Source organism: Camelina sativa, chromosome 7 (genome assembly GCF_030686135.1).
Source record: "Camelina sativa cultivar CO46 ecotype springtype chromosome 7, ASM3068613v1".
NCBI lineage: Eukaryota > Viridiplantae > Streptophyta > Magnoliopsida > Brassicales > Brassicaceae > Camelina > Camelina sativa.
The window spans coordinates 30,862,846-30,882,806 of record NC_141886.1 but is presented as its reverse complement, the minus strand read 5'-3'; the positions used below and the strand labels follow the sequence as shown (position 1 = coordinate 30,882,806).

Here is a 19,961-nt window from a genome sequence, read left to right as displayed (position 1 = left end):
TCTCTTTGTAAACGCCGGGTAAATAACATACACGATCCGCGTTAAATCAAAATCTCGAAAAGTGCAATAACAGAAATAAGAGAACTAAAAGCGGTAAACCTAAACCGTTTTAGTTTTACATAAGATATGACTTTTTGTTAACGGAATTTTATGTCTTTTCTTCGTCTGAAAACTGGCTTTGACTACAAACAAGTCTCTCAACAGCAATCTAAGAAGTACTGCAACAAGAGGTCTAAGTAGAGCAACTAGAAAGAGGTATCTCTGGTACCATCAAGCTGCATATACATAAGAAGGAAGAAGAGAGGTAACCAAAGAGGAAGGTATTGCTTTTTCACCTACGCTTGATCATCCAGTTGTGAGCTGTTCGTGGGGCAGTGGAGATTCCCTCATAGTATCGAGACTCAAGTTTCCCTCTGTTCCATCTCTTGACAAAACGTGAGAACAAGTCTCGTGCAGCTTCGGTTGTGAGATCATTAAAGTACGTACGCTTTTCTTCTTTCAGCCATGTAGCAAACTCGTTATTCTTCGAGAAGTAGTCCTCCATTGATAGCTCTGGGATGCCCTCTTTCTGGAAGAAGAAGACGAAAAAGAACAAGATTATATCAGAATCTCAATTAGGATCATCCGTCCAAACATTACACAATAGGGCAAGGAGACTTTTTTTTTAATTAAACCATGGCTAAACAAAAGGAAGAGACCTACACATACAGATTGTCCAACAAAAATATAGTTGGAGCGAAATATACAATCAGATGTTTGTATATGTTTCAAAGGGTAAGAGAGGGAGAGAACTCACTAGCTTGTGGTCACCTTCGGCGTGTTTCTTTTTATGCTTATCATCCTTAGACTTTGCTGTAATACATATAAAACAATGTATGTCAGCAGCAAGAAATACAGATCATACAGAAAAGCAAAGACACATGATATATGTAAGTCATGCAGAGATAAAATAGAAGGTAAGTTGTAATCAAAACAACATACTTTCTTGCTGGCCCCTAACCAACAGGTAGCTAAATTGATGTTTCGTACAAGAAAAAGAAGACTCACTAGATATCAGCAGCAGCAACAACAAAGTAACAGCTCAAGCCAGCCAACAAGATGAAGAAGCAAAGACATGATTGGTATTATTATCATACCACAAACTTAACTAGACTAAACATATAAACAAGCCATCACATGCTATTGACTAGTTGACTACCGTCATCGTGTCAGAAAATCAGAAAATGGATAAAGAAGTAAGTAACAACATACATGAACTCGATTTGTGAGATTTCTTTTCCTTCTTCTTCTTCTTATTATCACTTCTCCTGCTTGCCCTTTCATCATCTTTCTCTGTTCCTCGATGCCTTTTAACTACTTTCCCTTCGTCTGCCCATAAATAAACATCACAGTTTCAACATATACAGTCTCAGATCATGTCTTCCTCCACAAACAAAAACAATAAGCCACAAATTCACTGACTCGAACTACAAATTCAGAATCGGGAACACGAATGAATAGCTACGATGATGCTCGTAACTTGCACACGGATCGATAAATCACTATTTGACTGAAATCCCAAAATAAGAAAACGATTGGAAAGAAGAAGAAGAAGAAGAAGAAGAAGAAGAAGAAGAAGAAGAAGAAGAACCATACAATCGGAAGACGAAGAATCATCTTGGCTCCGACCTCTGCTTCTCTTCTTCTCCTTGAGGCTCCTTTCGCTTCCCATGATTTTTTTGTTCCGACTAAGAGAACGGGCACGCAAGGGAGCGAGCGAGCGACGTAATTATTTATTTGGGCCCCGAGATCAGGATTTAGATTTCCCGGGTCGGGTCTCGATGCTAAAATTTTCATTTAAACCCCTATTTTTATTTAATTTTGCATCTCGCCCTCAATATTTTACCCAATACAAATTGAACCCCCTTCTAGTGCCTAATTAGTAGTAAACAAATGTATTTTTCTTTCTCAGAATTTCAATTAAATAATTAATTAGTTTCATATGTTTTCAGGAAAAAAGTCTTTACAAGCAAATTTATTAACAATGCATTTGGTCTACAAAGACCAGAGACTGCATTTTCTTGAAGATGGTCTCAACGGAGCTAAACTCCAACTCAAAACCATAGCTCCGACCACCATACTCTACGTACAGAAACCGACAATCTTCCGGCAGTGGTGAAGGCAAAACCCTAGACATGTCTGGAAACTCTGGAGACGGTGGACGAGGCAAATCTCTCTTCTTGAGAGAATAGTACACATCGGCTAACAGAATCCAAATGAGATCAGGATCGATACAAGCCAAACCTCTCAATGCATTCAAAGCCGCTTCTCTTAAGCCAGTTACGCCGCTGCAGGCGATCCCAACGACCAGTCCTGCAACTTTTTTCAAGACTGCATCTAACGCTGAAGCACTGCGTTTGTCTCTAGAAATCTCTGCAATCATGTCGAGAAGTGCAGCCTGCACTTTCAAGCTGGAACCTTCAGCAATCGAAGAAGACGACTCGGATACGGTTCTGTAAGGAAGCCGGAGAGCCGATTTGTTGTCTTCCCGGAGGTTCTTCGCCGTCATAATGTGGAATGGAGATGTTGTTAAAAGCTTCCAAAAATCCGGGCCATCATTGCGGAAACGACGTGAGAAAAAATCTCCTCCGGATGTCTGAATGATTCGGGTTATCACAGTTAAGCATCTGCGCACAGCCTGTGGAAAAAGGTTCTAAAAACCGTTAAATAAATCTGTAGATAACATAGGAAGAGAAAGAGAGAGATAGAGATAGTACCACGGGATTTCTGTTTCGTATGCAAGCAACACAGAAAGGCCAGATTTTGTTGATAGCGGGTAAAAGGCGGTTTTCGTCTGCTCCATCGTTTGTAGCATTCATGTAGTCTTTAAGCTGAAAGAGTGAAGCAAACTCAATGACTTCTTCAATTGTTTCTTTGGTTTCTGTCTCAGCTCGATAAGCTTCCTCGACTTTAGCCAGCGCCACTACTCCTTCCTGTATGATTGGAAGGTTACGGATTGAATTCAGTTGCGGAAATGTCAGAGAAAGAGAGCTTAATACAAACACTAATCCAATACCTCGATTATACTGAGGGAAACCAAGCATGAGACTTGATTTGATGATGCAAGGAGAGGTGTGGCTGCAACTAAACACGAAGAGGCGATGGATCCAACTGTGCGTCTGTATCGTTTAGAACGATTCAGTTCAAGCAGTATGTTTTCCCATTCGTCCTCGTCATCAACTTTATTGTCAGAATCTGACCCTCTCTCTTGCCTTGATGTTATGGCATCAGACGCTTTGGTCGTAACATGAACACTATATGACTTGGCTCGTTCTGGTAATAGGCAAGCCTCGTTCTTTGATGCTTTTACAATCTCACCAACAGCCTGCAAAAAGTACCCACAAAGGTTGTGATGTTTCTTAGACCAAGAAACAAATGTTTTGTAAAGACTACAAGTGAAAAAATGAAAGATTGAATCTACTACCTTCAAGAAGGGTGAAGTAAGATTTGGATGCTGTTGTCTACCAACAATTTCTAGTTCCTGGGAAACCAATCGCATCTGCAGATCCCCCAAAACGGAAAAAGAAAGTTCTTAACGCACTGATTATGAATCGGAGGGTTTGAAACTCAAACAAAGGCAAATTATTTTGGTGAAAGAAAAAAACGGTTCACTGCAAATGGACTTACCGGTTCCTCCAACAAAGGCAATATATCATGGGCAACTCCGATATAAGAAAGCATAGCAGCAAGAACATTTGGGACATGAGGATTAAGATCCAGGTGACGCAGCTGACGACAAACAGAGTCAACAACATAATCCGCATTTGCAACAACCAGATGTCCAACCTAACAAACAAACAAACAAAAACAGCAAGATTTTGATTTAAGAAAACATTACTATGATGTGATTGAATACTCCAATCACATTATCATAAATTCTCACTGTAGGATGGGCAGAGGTGGCAGCAAGAAGACGTAAAACAGCATCTGAAGCATTTCTAACTTGGAAGCTGGAGCAGGTAAGACTCTCAAGCAGAAGGTAAAGCGAAGAGTGAAGAAATCCACTTGAAGCAAAATCTTTCCCAAGACACAAGGAAAACACACCTACTCCTTCTATTATAACTTGGTGTAGCATTGCACAGTCTCTTAAGAAATGCAGACTAAAAGGTTGAACATCGGAATCAGTTTGACCAGGAATTGTCTTTTGGTCCACAGGGAGATCCCACACTTCAGAAGATTGGTATTCGTGCAAGATTTTACCAACGCAATCAATCAGATGACTTTTTGCACGTTTATTCCATGAGATTTCCCAAGAAAGTTTGTCACTTCCCTTTCTTGACTTCCGAAGCAGTCTTGAGAGAGCATCAGTTGCTTGATCTGTTAGACCAAAAATCATCTCATTCAGGATACAAGCAGCAGTTGCCGCCTGGCGAACTAACTGTCCTGAACCAGTTCGATTACACCAAGATTGCCAGTCTTCTCCATCATACTCCTTTGCACGAACATCTGAAACCAGTTTACGGAAAACCCCCAGAGGAATATCCAGGATGACAGCTAAATGCCCTTCATTTTGAAATCCTAGCAAACACAAACACAATGAGATCATTTACCATCAGTAACCACCTCATCTATAAATTAAATGCAGAGTAATTTTCAAAAAACGGTTTCAGAGGAATTTGAAATGACCTGCCATTAAGGATAATCCTACAAGTCTAAGGATTCCAGCAAGCATCTCATAGAGCTTCTGGCTACCAACATAAGAGAACCACGGAGGCATGTGAGGTAACATATAGCTAGTGGGCGACGATATCTCCAATTTTACTTGATCTGATTCAGTGATATTTGTAACAGTACGGTTGAATCTAGTCTCCCGAAACCCCACTTTTAATTCTGTGATTGAAGGGAGGTAACCTGTCGATGATGAGGGCCTTTCTGCGATGAGTTTCTCGAGAGAACCGGTGAATGCTGAATTATGGCTCAGACAGAGAGAAAATATATCCAGGAATCTGCTAGCTGTTATCTACATAACAGAATGCCAAGAAGAACTAATCATATATCGCAAGCCATTATTAGATCATGTTTGATTTTGCTGATCGAAGAAAGAAGCGGCACCAAACCTATGAGCGTGTCAAGAAAGAATACATACGGGAGACTGAAGATGATTCGCCAAAAACTGCGGACCAGAATAATAAGTGAGGACAAGTAACTGCTTCACAACTGAAAGTGCAGGCAATTCCTCATTCCCCAGAACCACTTTTGGAAGCCTCTCAAGCAGTCTGTTGTCATTAACAAGTCCAGAAGAAGAATAAATTACACATGTCTATTAAGAGAGCTGGAATACGAAAGAAAGAAACAATATAACAACCGAGAGAACAATACCTGCTATATCTATTAAGAGAGCTGGAATACAAAAGAAAGAATCAATATAACAACAAAGAGAACAATACCTGCTAAAGATCTTGATTAGATCACTCTCTACGTGGTGATTTGTACCTTTGGAGAATAAATGATCAAGAAATTCCTGAGCTGCTACAGAAACTTCATCGAAGTCATCAACAGCCAGAGTACATATGCATTCCTGCATCATTATAAGAAATATATCCAGTTGAAAAATTATTGGAATGGAGATATCAAATATCCAAATCATGTGTTGTTGTTAGTTATGATTCTTATGAACCTACCACCATCACTAATCTAGACCCCTTCAGCGAACAAGAGCTCTTCAATAGCAATCCACGTACTGCTGCGAGAAATCCCCCTCGTATTTTTCCGGCTGGGTGAATAAGAATCTGAAACGAATTACGATATCACCACTGAGAAAAAACAGCTCCAAAGGATTTGGTATATAAGCGTTTAACGTAGCACGAGTAAATATAGCATACATGAGGAAACGTCTCGCAGAGCAGCTTATTCACGTGAGAAGTAGTGCTAGCTAACCATTCCTTTGTACGTTCAACATGAAAAGAGTCTCGACTCGGATTCAGATTGAATTTTTCAGGTACATCGATGGTTACAATGTCTTGGTTTGTAATTTTTGTCAGCTCGTCGCTCTGCCCTTGAGATTTTGTTGTCAGAGAACGAAGTTCGTCCAAAATTGAGTGTGCAGATTCATGCTTCTGCGACTTAGTATCATCATCAGGAATGCCGAGAGCCGATGAATTAGCTTCATCCTCAAGGACTATCATAAGAAACTCAGCTAAACCTCTAATTGCTTGGTCCAATGCATCAACACTACCTGCAGCACCGCTTATCATTGCTCTCGAAACATGCAAAACTTTGGCAATTTGGCTTACAACACCAGGTAGAAAAAAGGCCAACACATCTGCAGTACCAATCTACAACAAGAAACATGTTCTCATTAGGACCTATAAGTGTTAGAAATGGTTCGAAGATTTTTTTTCCGCAAAACGGTTTCCAAATTAATTTTTTACAAATTTAAAAGTTACCTTAGCTACAAGTATCCGTAAGGCCATAAAGGCTTCAACTCGAAGGTTTGCACTTCCTCGGTGTCCTCGAGAAGCCTCAGCATCAGCCACCTGTATGCAGTGATCAAAGTTGATTTAAATTAGAATGTATATAACTACAAGACTCCATAGGAAAAAAGAAAGGAAAGCCTAGGGAGAAAAGAGTGTTACTTTGAGAAGAATAGAAAGCCAATGACCCACAGCAACCAAAGCAGACTGAGACTGAAGAAATGCAAGCAAGCACTCTCGGGTTTCTAAATCATACTTAAAAGACTCTGAAACTTGAGTTTGATAATTTCTTATATCTGACAGTTGAGGCCAGTCAACAGTGCGCTTACATGAGCAAGAATCATCAGAGCATGGAAGCAGACCAGAGATCATTGCGCGGAAACATCTGATGATCCCTTCACGAAACTCTTCAGCAGCCTCAGAAGGGGATAAAATAGCACCACTAGTCAACTTCTTCATAATTATAACCATCTATCGGAGAAATTTTACAACAAACAGTTTATTATAAGTAAGCTGAGAATATGTTATCCAAATAAAGGTAAAGGAGAATTCTAAACCACTTCACCTGATCAATGGATCCAATGTAACATTTCTTTAAAAGTTCCTCAAGACAATAGATTACACCTTCCGCCACTTTATCACTCACTCTATAAGGTGTAGTTGGAAATTCCTCAGGCTGATTTTTCCTCTCACTTCTGCAAGCAACGACGGCGTCTAACAGAAGAAGCAATGGAAACAAAGTGTAGCTGAAACAAAACAGTTCCCACTTTATATTACACATTCCTCCCAAACAATGAGACGATATACCACAAGTGAAATATATAACAGTGAAAACTTGAAGATGTGAGGAATATATTACTTGAAGAAGGACTGGAGAGTGGAAGGAGGAGTACGGCGGAGGAGGTGGAGCAAAGCAGGGATCGTGGCCGGATCCTTTTGAGGGTTTTGCGATAGGTTTAGAAGCTCGAAGCAGAGAACTTTCAGTTGTGCAAAGACAGCTTCTCTTTCCGCTTCTCCCTCAACGTCTTCTCCATCGCTTTCACGGCGGACTACGACGGACTTTTCCATTGAGTCCGATCAATTATACAAAACCACCAAACTCGAGTAAGCAAACAGAGAGCGATGGAATTGAAGTCAGCGTTGGAGTAGTGACTATGACCTGACCCGACCGATTAAACTGTAAACAAGTCAATAGCTTTCTCGTTGGCCGGAAAATAAAACCGGGACTTTGCTCCTCCTTTAGGTAGGGTTTTTAGAAATAATGCAAAATAAACCTCAAGTTTTTACATAATCACAAAATAGACCTCATATCTTTACAGTTATCATTAAATAAACCTACAAATAAATTTTTAACTCAGTAGTCGTGAAACGGCATCGTGTAGCAACGTCCAAACTGATAGAGCTTGAATGTTAAAAAAAAGTTTGTTGCTTTATCTTCTTCTATAATATCTTCTATTCCAAGTATACTTTAAGATCTCTCACAAGGCAGTACTAAGATCTAAGCTTCCACCTTTTTGTTTTTTTAGTTTGTCCTTCATTAACATTCAGGTTTCAGGAAATATAATTTCAAAATAAACATGATATTTTTTTTTATTTAATGATAAAGCACCTTCCTTGCTGAACTCGTTAATATACATGTTAATTACCAAAAAGCTAGCAAGTGGTCATCTTGTTTTGTAGTTTTACGATGGCTATTGTTGTTAGATGATAAAGAGATTTCAAACTAATCCTAACTACCAAAAATTTCATTTAATGTATCATGAGCTCGTACGTTGACTGTCATCTTCTTCTAACCCCAGTTCACTTTCCAGGCTCTTCAACCATTTCTTAACCTCATCCTCATCCGACTCTTCTTCTACTCTTGAAGCTGAGCTGAACTCATTTGCAGCGCATTGCTGAAACGAGTTTGGAGCATCTAAGTAACTCCAAATGTCAGTATCGGTATCGAAAGGGATCTCCACCAGATCCGGTTTGTCTACCTCTTGAATAATGTCGTTAAACTCGCAATAATCTTCTTCCATGTACTCAAACATAAGACCACTCGTTGGATCATCTTCTTGGTTTGAATGATTAAATGAACCACCCGATGACACAGATGTAGACAACCCATTCCTCCATGACGACTCATGGTTAGTTGTTATGTCCAAAGAATCTGCTGCTCGAGACTTCTCCTTGTTCCCACGAGAAACAGAACAAGGTGATGAAGCTGGTTCATGTGCAGTGAGATCGGTTCCTGATCTCTCAACAAATCTTTTCTTTAGATGGGTGCGCCACACATTCTTGATTTCATTATCTGTTCTACCTGGAAGCTGAGAAGCGATTTTTGACCACCTGATCATAATGCAGAAAGCTTAATGTCAATTCACTTTGTTTTTTGGTTCACCATGATCACAATACTAATTGATAAGCCTAATGATTTACTTGTTCCCATAGTTCTGGTGGAGCTTGATGATTGTTTCGTCCTCCTCTGCAGTGAAGTTGCCACGCTTCAGATCTGGTTTGAGGTAGTTAATCCACCTCATACGACAACTATGCCCACACCGCAATAACCCTGATCATATGCATATATATACATTCAGAATCATAAAAAAAAAAAAAGCCACTAAAAAGGCTTCGCTTGATTTTAAAATCCATTAAAATGAACACAGTACATAGCAAACAACATACCAGATTTTTTGGGAAGAGATTTCCAGTTCTTATGACCAAACTTTTGAATGGAAGAGATGAGTTTCAAATCTTCTTCTGGGCTCCATGGACCTCTCTTCACTTCGGTCTTGTCACAACAAGGTGCTCTTCCCTTCTCCATTCTCTCTCCCTCTTTCCCTCTATCCCTCTCTCCACTTAGAACAAAATCTTTCCCAAGACAAAAGGAAAATACACCTACTCCTTCTTTTATAACCTGGTGTAGCATTGCACAGTCTTTTAAGAAATGCGGACTAAAAAGTTGAACATCGGAATCAGTTTGCCCGGGAATTGTCTTTTGGTCCACAAGGAGATCCCGCACTTCAGAAGATTGGTATTCGTGCAAGATTTTATCAACGCAATCACTCAGATGACTTTTTGCACGTTTATCCATGAGATTTCCCAGGAAAGTTTGTCACTTCCCTTTCTTGACTTCCGAAGCAGTCTTGAGAGAGCATCAGTTGCTTGATCCGTTAGACCAAAAATCACCTCATTCAGTATACAAGCAGCAGTTGCCGCCTGGCGAACTAACTGCCAGTCTTCTCCATTATACTCCTTTGCACGAATATCTGAAACTAGTTTACGGAAAATCCCCAGAGGAATATCCAGGATGACTGCTAAATGTCCTTCATTTTCAAATCCTAGCAAACACAAACACAACGAGGTCATTTATTATCAGTAAGCACCTCATCTATAAACTAAATGCAGAGTAATTTTCAAAAAAAATGGTTTCGGAGGAATTTGAAATGACCTGCCATTAAGGATAATCCTACAAGTCTAAGGATTACAGCAAGCATCTCATAGAGCTTCTGGCTACCAACGTAAGAGAACCATGGAGGCATGCGAGGTAACATATAGCTAGTGGGCGACGATATCTCCAAGTTTAGTTGATCTGATTCAGTGATATTTGGAACAGTACGGTTGTATTCAGTCTCCCGACTCCCCACTTTTAATTCTGTCATTGAAGGGAGGTAACCTGTCGATGATGAAGGCCTTTCTGCGATGAGTTTCTCAAGAGAACTGGTGAATGCTGAATTACGGCTCAGACAGAGAGAAAATATATCCAGGAATCTGCTAGCTGTTATCTACATAACATAATGCCAAGAAGAACTTATCATATATCGCAAGCCATTATCAGATCATGTTTGGTTTTTGGAACAACTTTTTGCTGATGGAAGAAAGAAGTGGCATCAAACCTATGAGCTTGAGAAAGAATACATACGGGAGACTGAAGATGATTCGCCAAAAACTGCGGTCCAGAATAGTAAGTGACGACAAGTAACTGCTTCACCACTGAGAGTGCAGGCAATTCCTCATTCCCCAGAACCACTTTTGGAAGCCTCTCAAGCAGTCTGTTGTCATTAACAAGTCCCGGAAGAAGAATAAAATACACATATATATATATTAAGAGAACCGGATACAAAAGAAAGAAACAATATAACAACAAAGAGAACAATACCTGCAAAATATCTTGATTACATCACTCTCTCTATGTAATCAAGATATTTTGCAGGTATTGTTCTCTTTGTTGTTATATTGTTTCTTTCTTTTGTATCCGGTTCTCTTAAACATCTGATGATCCCTTCAAGAAACTCATCAGCAGCCACAGATGGGGGTAAAGCAGCACCACTAGTCAACTTCTTCATAACTACAACCATCTGTAGGAGTAATTTTCTATTATAACTAAGCTGAGAATATGTATATTATCCAAACTTAAGGTAAGTGAGAATTCTAAACCACTTCACCTGATCAACGGATCCAACGTGACCCTTCTTTAAAAGTTCCTCAAGACAATAGATTACGCCTACGGCCATTTTATCACTCACTCTATAAGGTGTGTTTGGAAATTTCTTAGGCTGATTTTTCCTCTCACTTCTGCAAGCAACGGCGGCGTCTAACAGAAGAAGCAATGGAAACAAAGTGTAGCTGAAACAAAACAGTTCCCATCCCACTTTATATTACACATTCCTCCAAAACGATGAACAGTCGACGATATACCACAAGCGAAATATATATAACAGTGAAAACTTGAAGATGTGAGGAATATATTACTTGAAGAAGGACTGGAGAGTGGCAGGAGGGGTACGGCGGAGGAGGTGGAGCAATGCAGGGATCGTGCCCGGATCCCTTCTAGGTTTTCGCTATAGGATTTGAAGCTCCGTGCAGAGAACTTTCAGTTGTGCAAAGACGGCTTCTCCGTCTCCATCGGTTTCACGGCGGACTACGCCGGACTCTTCCATTGATTCCGATCAATTATACAAACCCACCAAACGGCGAAATCGAAGTCGATTCCTTGTATAGCAGAATAAAAACAACGGCTGGATTATGCCTACGACCCGACCCGACCGCTCAAAAAACTGTATCATCAAGTCGATAGCTTTCGTCGTTTTGCCAGGTTTTAAGAAATATTGCAAAATAAACCTGATATTTATACATAATTACAAACTAGACCTGATATTTGTACGAAATTTACAAAACAAACCTGATTTATATGATTTTAAAAACATTCATAGATGAAACATTCTTGATATTAACTATCTTATTTTTAGTGTTGTGGACAAAGAATTTTGCTTGCTTAACTCAACTCGTAGATAAGTTCAACGTCAAAATTTATTTTGCTATTCAGCAAAAAGCTAGCAACTGGTCTTCTTCTTGTTTTGTTTGTTAGATGATGGAGATATTTCATACCAATCCTACCCAATATTCTTCTTCAAATAACTTGACTACCAAAATTTCAATACAAAGAAGCTATCAGTCAATTTTTTAGATGCTATGAAAGAATCTTTCAGATTACTATAGTTGTATCTTTTCTTTTGACCAGTTCTGTTTTTTTATCTACAGGCTAATGAAAAATGCCAAATACTGTACATTTAAAATATGGAATACATTTTTATCTACTAAACCTAACTTTCCATTAAATATTCATATATCTCCCAAAATAAAGTATATTTTCTTGGTCATGGATTGAAAATAAAACTCATAAAGTGAAAACATAAGCCTTTTGGTTTCAGTTAATGTATCATGAGCTCGTAGGTCTTCAGTAGTGATGATGATGATGATGATGATGATTCTTTGTTGTCTTGTGTTCTCTGTTGTTGACTGTCATCTTCTTCTAACCCGAGTTCGCTTTCCAGGTGCTTCAACCATTTCTTAACCTCATCCTCATCAGACTCTTCTTCTGCTCTTGAAGCTGAGCTGAACTCGTTTGCAGCGCATTGTTGAAACGAGTTTGAAGCATCTAAGTAGCTCCAAATGTCAGTATCTGTATCGAAAGGTATCTCCAGCAGATCCGGTTTGTCTACCTCTTGAATAATGTCGTTAAACTCGCTATAAGCTTCTTCTATGTACTCAAACGTCAGCCCTATCTTTGGATCATCTTCTTGATTTGAATGGTTAATGGAACCACCAGAAGACACAGCTGATGTCCTCGATGATGACTCATGATTAGTTGTTCTGTTGAAAGAATCCTCTGCTCGTGACTTCTCCTCGTTCCCACGAGAAACAGAATCACTTGAACAAGGTGATGAAGCTGGTTCATCTGCAGTGAGATCGCTCTGTACCAATCTTTTCTTTAGATGGGTGTGCCACACATTCTTGATTTCATTATCTGTTCTACCTGGAAGCTGAGAAGCTATTTTTGACCACCTGATCACAATGCAGAAAGCTTAATATCATCAATTCACTTCGTTTTTTGGTTCACCATGAGCACAACAATACTAATTAATTAAGCCTAGTTATTTTACTTGTTCCCATAGTTCTGGTGGAGCTTGATGATTGTTTCTTTCTCCTCTGCAGTGAAGTTGCCACGCTTCAGATCTGGCCTGAGGTAGTTAATCCACCTTAGACGACAACTCTTCCCACACCTCAATAACCCTGATCATTTGCATATATATACACACATTCAGAATCATAAAGCAAAGCCTATTTCTATGATCCATTTTAAAAATGAACACAACGTATATATAGCAAACAACATACCAGACTGTTTGGGAAGAGATCTCCAATTCTCATGACCAAACTTTTGAATGAAAGAGATGAGTTTCAAATCTTCTTCTGGGCTCCATGGACCTCTCTTTACTTTGGTCTTGTCACAACAAGGTGCTCTTCCCTTCCCCATTCTCTCTCTCTCTCTCTCCCACTCCCTCTCTCCACTTTCTTTGTATCTACATATATATATCACTCAGTATTGAGAGATTCACTTTTACCGAATATAAGTGGTTCTCTGTTTTATATATATATATATATATGAGAGAGGTAAGAGAGTGATCTTGACATGAGAAAGATGAATGTAAACAGAGGAATTGATAAATGTCAAATCAGATTTGTTGAGTGGGAAAAGGTTGTCTCTGTGTTATGGTTGATATAATTTGGTATGATTCCATTTTCTCATATTTTACTTGATTTGTCATCCACATGATGCATGCACAACTTATCTTTTCTTTTAACAGCGATGCATGAATATTTCACATTTGTTTTACAAGTAAATTCGTAAATAGTACGTATTTTCTTCTGTTGTTGACATCAAAAAATACATTTTTATTCATTATTATCACCAAAATTAAACTAGCGTCTCTTATAAAACTCATCAAATTTGACATAGATATGTCAAATTATATGTCGACAAGTGTTAATTGAAATAACCTAAAAAATTTCAGCCGGAATAAATATTTTCAATCACACATGTGGAGTAGTCTAATAATTTATAAAGTGGCAAAACATTAGGTAGTGTTTTTGACTAAATGAGAATCTAAAGCTACAACTTTTTTAATTAAGAATTAGATTAAGCTAATACATTGGAATTGAATATATTATTTTGTCTGTCAGCGAGTCTCCTCTCTTCTAATCAGACTGATCTGTGTATAATTTACCAACTTTTTGAATAATAGAGATCCCGCGATCATGTAGATACAGTAGTATAACACGAGAAAAATGAACTCCCACTAATAAGGCTGTTTTGCTAATAACGCAGTCACTCCATACGTCATGCCATGGGCAGCTATACTGATATTTTTGTCAACAGTCGACATTAATTAAATGAATTTGTATCACTTAAATGAAAATTATGTCATCTTTTAGAAGGAAAAAAATATAGACGTTTTCTGATCCTTAAATAGAACATTTAAATGAGAGACAGAAGAAATAATAAGAAACCTTTATAAAGCAATTTATAATCACATCCGAAAACAACAAAAAGCGTAAGGAGTGTATGTGATCATAGTGCACGAACTCACCAAACTGGAAGACTAACGAGAGTGGAAGAGGTCAAAGACTTACGTCTTTTTTGACTTTTAAAAAAAAAAAGTTTGGTGGGTTTGGTGTTGTTGTTGGCACTTGGCTACGTTAATTACTTAATTTCACCAAACCTTTCATTACTTAATTATTTTCTCTGTACCATCCAAAATTATTATAGTAATTACGATATATCCAAGCCACCACTATACTATATATACGCTGATACGCTCCATGCATTCTTTTGGAGTATTAAGCAGTTAAAATAATTGAATTTAAGTCGAAGTAAAACACCCACCAATTTTGTTGCGTTAGTAAGCAACTATTAAGAAGAAGAAAGTAGAAAATACGTTTGAATATAAAGAAGAAATATTTCTAAACTGTCTAATTATGAAATTATATCGATAAAAGTCCCTATGATAGACACAAAAAAAAATATTTGTTTTGCGTTTTTATTAGTCTCTTTTTGTAATCAGAAGAAGGTTGGTGAACAAAACAACTATGAGTGGGAAACCTTTATTAAGAAAAAAAAGGACAACAATGAGTGGAAGCAAAATTGAAATAAAAATTTCAACGTCCCTATGGAGTATGGACCTTATCGAAACGATGGAAATTAAAAAGTATAATATATTATTTATTTTTAAAACTAAATTCTGTAAAATTATGAAGAAAGCACACATGTTGCTACTGGCAATACATACGTCAAAATCAGTTTTGAGTGTACTGACTTTAAAGTTAAGATTTTTTTTGAAAAAAGATTTAATTCGACGAGTGTCGTGAGTTAATAGTATATAATTTGCCGTTTGTAAATAAATGCCTGTTTTTGCGTTTGATAAAATATGACAAACATAATCTTTCAAAAAAGTTAGAAGTTTAGAATTTATAACAAGATATACTATAAAAGATAAATTTAAAACAAGTATGTTTCAAAAGGAAAACACAATAGAATCAAAATCAAAATCAAAATCATCTAAGTATCACCTAAAAAAAGAGTTTTTAAGTAGAAGCTTATGTGAGGGAGTTCGCCCTAATTCTCTCTCAGACCCGATAATCGAGGCGCCGCTACCTTCACCTTCCTCCGACGCCGGTAGAGCTTCGGCTCGCCGGCGTCGGGATCTCTCGTTCTCTCCGCTCCTCTACTTCGTTTTCTGCTCTCTTATTTGCTTCTTTCAAGTTTTTTTCCCCTTTTGTTGTTTACTTTTGTTCCCCAACCAAACCTCAACACCCACCCTAATGCTAGACGAAGGCCGAATTGTGTGCCCCTACAGAAGGATCTGGAGTCCGGCGAACCCCATCCTCATCTATTCTTGCCCAGCCTTACCGTCGACGATACCAAAGTCTCTGTGCTTCTTTTTCCCCCAATCCGGATTGGGTTTCGCCAGTGAAGCATTTTCTTCCTCAACGAAACTTGTATCGTTATGTGGCGAGAAATCTTCCAGTGTTGCGAACCATCTCTGTTTATGGACTCCCGTCCCTAAGATATGTCACACTATGAGCTTGACAGACCCATGTCAACTCCCCTGGCCATCCCCAAAGTCTATTGGATCTCTGCGGATGAGATCAGGACTTGTAATTGGTTTGCTATCATCCCAATTGGTCTCGCCAAACCTCCGAAACCCCAGGTCTTTTCTATATACCCTTATGTTATCTAGTAAACAACTTCTTTGTTTGTTGGTTGAACTCGGTGTCCGAAGGCTGCATCTGAAAATTCACTTAACTAGATTGTTTGGGAGTAACAAAGTGTATGGTCGAAACCTGGTCCTTGCTCATGTGTTGAATTTGTCTGTTAACTGGAAGAACCAAATCCTCTATATCCCTATGCTAACTAGCGTTTCTAGTTCTCAACAACATCCCACCAACCGAACCAATTTGGTTTTAACAACCACCCATCAGGCCAAACCTCACTCACTTGTATCATTGTCAAACCGTTTGCATACTTTGTGTGGATTTCTTGATCTCTTTGGCAAAGGGCGCCATATGAGAGAGAACCCACATGTACTGCTTCGTTTTGACATATCCATAAGGTTCGTTTTGGTCTTTACCTCCCTTGTTTGTGCTATTTGTGAAGTTCTGCTGCTCTATGGTCCATTACCCTGTATCTCAATGTTGACATCCGACGATCTTCAGCACACCACTCTCAGCACCACCACCATCATCCAGGCTTCAGCCCACCGAATCTATGCCATTGCATTGCTCCGGTGAGACCCTTGGCTTTGATTCTTTTACAAACGTCACTATGTCTTAAGACCGTGACCATCTTGTCTTCTGTCGAATCCTTCGATGCTGACCAATCTAGCAACCGTGACTTTACATGGCTCAAATTGCTTCTTAGTGTTTGTTTCACAGCTCTCTCGGACTTGTGCTTGATTCTATCTGTTTCTTTGTTTATGGCTTTGGGGAAAGCCTCTATTTGTAATCTTTTAAACCTTTGGGACTTGATTCCCTCCTGTATTGTTTCTATTTGAGTGAATGGAAGCTTCACTTTAATCAAAAAAAAAAAATAGAAGCTTATGTTGGACACTTGGACTAGACGACCAAATAATACACCTAATCTTGGAAAAAATGATATATCAAACAATAATATTATCCATCGATCCTTGGGTTGGTAGGACATTTACTTAACAGTGATGGTTACTTCTTTTTTTCCTGATCACCTAACTAATCACTCATTAGGTCCAAGCACAGAGCTAATAATTCCAAATTTGAATAAAATAAATAACGCCATAAAATTCACGCATAGATAACTCTGACGACACCAACAACAAAAACTTAAAAAGGTAGGCAGATGAAATCAATGATTACGCATGCATCACGCACATGGATTTGTAATGAGGATATAAATAAATACTACTCCGTCTGTCTCGCATATATTGATATTTTGAAGCTTATACACATTTTAAGAAAACAATGATTACTAAGTTTAAATATATTTTTTTTCTTTGACTAAAGAGATATTATTTAATTTTAAACCAATAACAATTCAAAATTTTAAATATTTTCAATGATTATTTCTTGAAATTTACAAAACATCAATCTTTATAGGACAAAAAAATATCCCAAAATATCAATTTTTGTAGGACAAAAAAATATTACAAAACATGAGAATATATTTTAAGTTTTTAACATAATGTGTTGTTTATAACCGAAGGACCACGGTCCAAATCTCATATGGATTCTGCTGATACCAAATAAATTTGACTTATGGTCAACCATTATTAGTCCATATTACAACAGAAATACTTGAACCCCTAGTAGTCCCATAACTTCGCAAGCCATTCGTCACAACTACTAAGATCACTATATATGTTTTATTATCAGACTAATTAGTAATTATATCATGTGGTAACAGGACTTATGAACGCGTGACAGTAAAAATCTATTAAGGGCCTCTCGTTTCTCCTCTAATTGAGAGCTTATTTATTTCCAAAACGGACTAACGGAGTACTTTAAACAATTTTAACGAGGACGATAAACAAGCGAGAAAATAAGTTGGGCCGGATATTCTAGATACTGGGCTCAAGACACTCTAAACAGCCCTCACTATTTGAAACAGCCAATATACATCTTTTCAAATTATATATTTAACATTGCACATATTTGGTATATTGCGGGCCTGTTTTAAAAATCTCCGCCTACCAACGATTACGCCCCGTAAAATCGCTAGGCTCACCATCTCCACCTCAATTAATGACTAATCCTTGTTTAGTATCGATTATCCGATTTTACCGTCTAATTAATTTCCGCATAATTTTGTATATACCATTATTTTTGGAGCCAAATATAAATCAAATATATATATTTTTGTTATTTAGACATTTAAATTAAGAGTTTATGATGTTTTACAATAACTAATGTACAAACTTTTAATTAAAATCATAATTTTTTTCTTAAAATTACGTTTTTATATTTTTACCGTAATTTTAAAGACAATACTATAGCTTTATATTTTATTTGATATTTTTCTTTTCACATAAACATATATTTAGTAATATATATTTTTAATTTACTATTAATTTAATAAAATAACCCACAAACTAGTTCCCGATTAATTCTCGTTTAATCTCCGATTTTCTTATTAGGCGCTAGGCCCACCCGACCGCCCGACTAGCGCCTAGCAATTTCTAAAACAGGAACTTAATAATGAAATCATCTTAATCTATACAATTCATAGAGTTACATGTTTTTATCATCTAAAAAACGCCGATAGTAGTTTTTTCATAAAAAATGCCACTTAAAAATTGTTTTATGAGACCTCCACTCCTTTAATTTAGGGGTGAATATTTTCTTGGTAACGTATTTTAACACTGTATCCGAATAATCTAAGTTGGATATATCAAAATTTTGAAGTTTTTTTGTGTGTGTAAGATTAGGTCTATTTATCTTATTTTTGGTAAAAAAGAACATTACTTCAGCATAAGTAAATAAATTTAAAAAAAAAAACAGAAAATCGACTGCAGGATGAGTACTAAATATGGCCTGGGAATTTAAGGTTTACAATATGCATTTACACTTATAAATAGTAGTATCATTTAACTTACAATTGAATAACCCCACCAATTTTCCATTAAAAAGCATTGAAACCCCAAGACCAGTCTCACTGCCATATAAATAAATACTACCAAATTTAATTTCACCCCTGTATATATTGGTGGTGGTACGGTTACACATTTAGGGCCAGCCGTCTTATTAGGAATACGTATCCTCCAAAAATAAACATTTTGAAAACCATAAATATATTTATTTAAAGTTTGGTAAACCTTAATGCAAATCAAATAACGTATCAATTTGTTAATGATTTTAGTAACTACTCTTGACGTCAATCGAACCAATCCCGATAAAGTATGTCATTACTTTCACACATACTATATTCGTCTGTGTGTGTGTGTGTGTGCAAGTTAATGAGAAGCTAGTATATTAAATGAGAAATCGTCTGTGAGGCATCATCGTTTCGTCACCCTAAGTAAGAACCTAAATAACCTCATCTTTAAATACTACTACTGTGCTCGAAGCTCTTTGGGTCTCTCTGTTCTTAAATGCATACACCTTCCTATTTCCTAAAAAAGCCAATTAATTAATATCTCACCATATCTTCTTTCCTTTTTTTTTCTTTTTTTTTTTTGTGGTTTGAGTATTATCTTAATGACTTTTGCAAATGTTGACAGCAGGAAAATAATGTCGGTATAAATAGCTAAGTGTTACTAATAGTAGTGTTTTAGAAAGTCAACAACACGGCGGAAAGAAACCCGAAAGAGCAATTGAATAATAATACTAGTAACAACATTTTCATAATTTCAATATTTTTTTCTTTTATTTTGTGCGCAATAATGAATTACACAGGATTAGTCATCATTCATTAATCACGGATGGCAAAAGAAAAAGAAGAAAAAAGAATGAAGTCATAAAAATCACTAATTGAAGAAGTCGTAAAAAAGGGGAGGTTTGAAAAGTAATTATGGAGAGACGCTTAGCAATTAATGCGTTTAAGAACTCTCTCTCTCTCTCTCTCTCTCTCTCTATCTCGCATTTAAAACACTTTGGCTCTTTCTCCTATAATTCCTCTCCTCCATTCGACGATAATACCTCCTCCTTGTAAACAAT

General features: G+C 37.4%; 4 protein-coding genes and 1 long non-coding RNA gene across 7 annotated transcripts; all 5 read right to left on the bottom strand.

The window, feature by feature from the left end:
• Positions 1–131: 131 nt before the first annotated feature.
• Positions 132–1,785, bottom strand: LOC104703267 (style cell-cycle inhibitor 1-like). The gene is made up of 4 exons (XM_010419237.3): positions 1,636–1,785; positions 1,252–1,368; positions 797–852; positions 132–568 (listed from the first exon to the last, which is right to left on the bottom strand). The coding sequence occupies exons 1-4, from the start codon at positions 1,709–1,711 to the stop codon at positions 332–334; spliced, it is 486 nt and encodes a 161-aa protein (XP_010417539.2). The 5' UTR covers positions 1,712–1,785; the 3' UTR covers positions 132–331.
• A 152-nt stretch (positions 1,786–1,937) lies between these two features.
• On the bottom strand, positions 1,938–7,752 carry LOC104703262 (uncharacterized). 2 transcript variants are annotated; one of them, XM_087457458.1, is made up of 15 exons: positions 7,312–7,752; positions 7,018–7,198; positions 6,615–6,923; positions 6,426–6,515; positions 5,862–6,314; positions 5,661–5,768; positions 5,427–5,557; positions 5,097–5,255; positions 4,666–4,999; positions 3,923–4,557; positions 3,667–3,825; positions 3,464–3,538; positions 3,056–3,364; positions 2,757–2,972; positions 1,938–2,677 (listed from the first exon to the last, which is right to left on the bottom strand). In XM_087457458.1, the coding sequence occupies exons 9-15, from the start codon at positions 4,766–4,768 to the stop codon at positions 2,018–2,020; spliced, it is 2,157 nt and encodes a 718-aa protein (XP_087313584.1). In that variant the 5' UTR covers positions 4,769–4,999; positions 5,097–5,255; positions 5,427–5,557; positions 5,661–5,768; positions 5,862–6,314; positions 6,426–6,515; positions 6,615–6,923; positions 7,018–7,198; positions 7,312–7,752; the 3' UTR covers positions 1,938–2,017. The 2 variants fall into 2 exon arrangements, with proteins under 2 accessions (XP_087313584.1, XP_087313583.1); XM_087457457.1 differs by having other exon boundaries at positions 5,126–5,255.
• A 264-nt stretch (positions 7,753–8,016) lies between these two features.
• On the bottom strand, positions 8,017–10,605 carry LOC104703263 (transcription factor MYB63). 2 transcript variants are annotated; one of them, XM_019227987.2, is made up of 5 exons: positions 10,357–10,605; positions 9,886–10,219; positions 9,120–9,775; positions 8,874–9,003; positions 8,017–8,783 (listed from the first exon to the last, which is right to left on the bottom strand). In XM_019227987.2, the coding sequence occupies exons 3-5, from the start codon at positions 9,526–9,528 to the stop codon at positions 8,210–8,212; spliced, it is 1,113 nt and encodes a 370-aa protein (XP_019083532.2). In that variant the 5' UTR covers positions 9,529–9,775; positions 9,886–10,219; positions 10,357–10,605; the 3' UTR covers positions 8,017–8,209. The 2 variants fall into 2 exon arrangements, with proteins under 2 accessions (XP_019083532.2, XP_010417537.2); XM_010419235.3 differs by having other exon boundaries at positions 10,331–10,486.
• Positions 10,606–10,673: 68 nt separating this feature from the next.
• On the bottom strand, positions 10,674–11,477 carry LOC104703265 (uncharacterized). Its single transcript, XR_754150.3, has 3 exons — positions 11,187–11,477; positions 10,880–11,060; positions 10,674–10,792 (listed from the first exon to the last, which is right to left on the bottom strand). It is a non-coding gene; the product is annotated as an uncharacterized LOC104703265 (long non-coding RNA).
• A 510-nt stretch (positions 11,478–11,987) lies between these two features.
• On the bottom strand, positions 11,988–13,522 carry LOC104703266 (transcription factor MYB63). Its single transcript, XM_010419236.3, has 3 exons — positions 13,113–13,522; positions 12,878–13,007; positions 11,988–12,779 (listed from the first exon to the last, which is right to left on the bottom strand). The coding sequence occupies exons 1-3, from the start codon at positions 13,249–13,251 to the stop codon at positions 12,146–12,148; spliced, it is 903 nt and encodes a 300-aa protein (XP_010417538.1). The 5' UTR covers positions 13,252–13,522; the 3' UTR covers positions 11,988–12,145.
• Between the last annotated feature and the right edge of the window lie 6,439 nt (positions 13,523–19,961).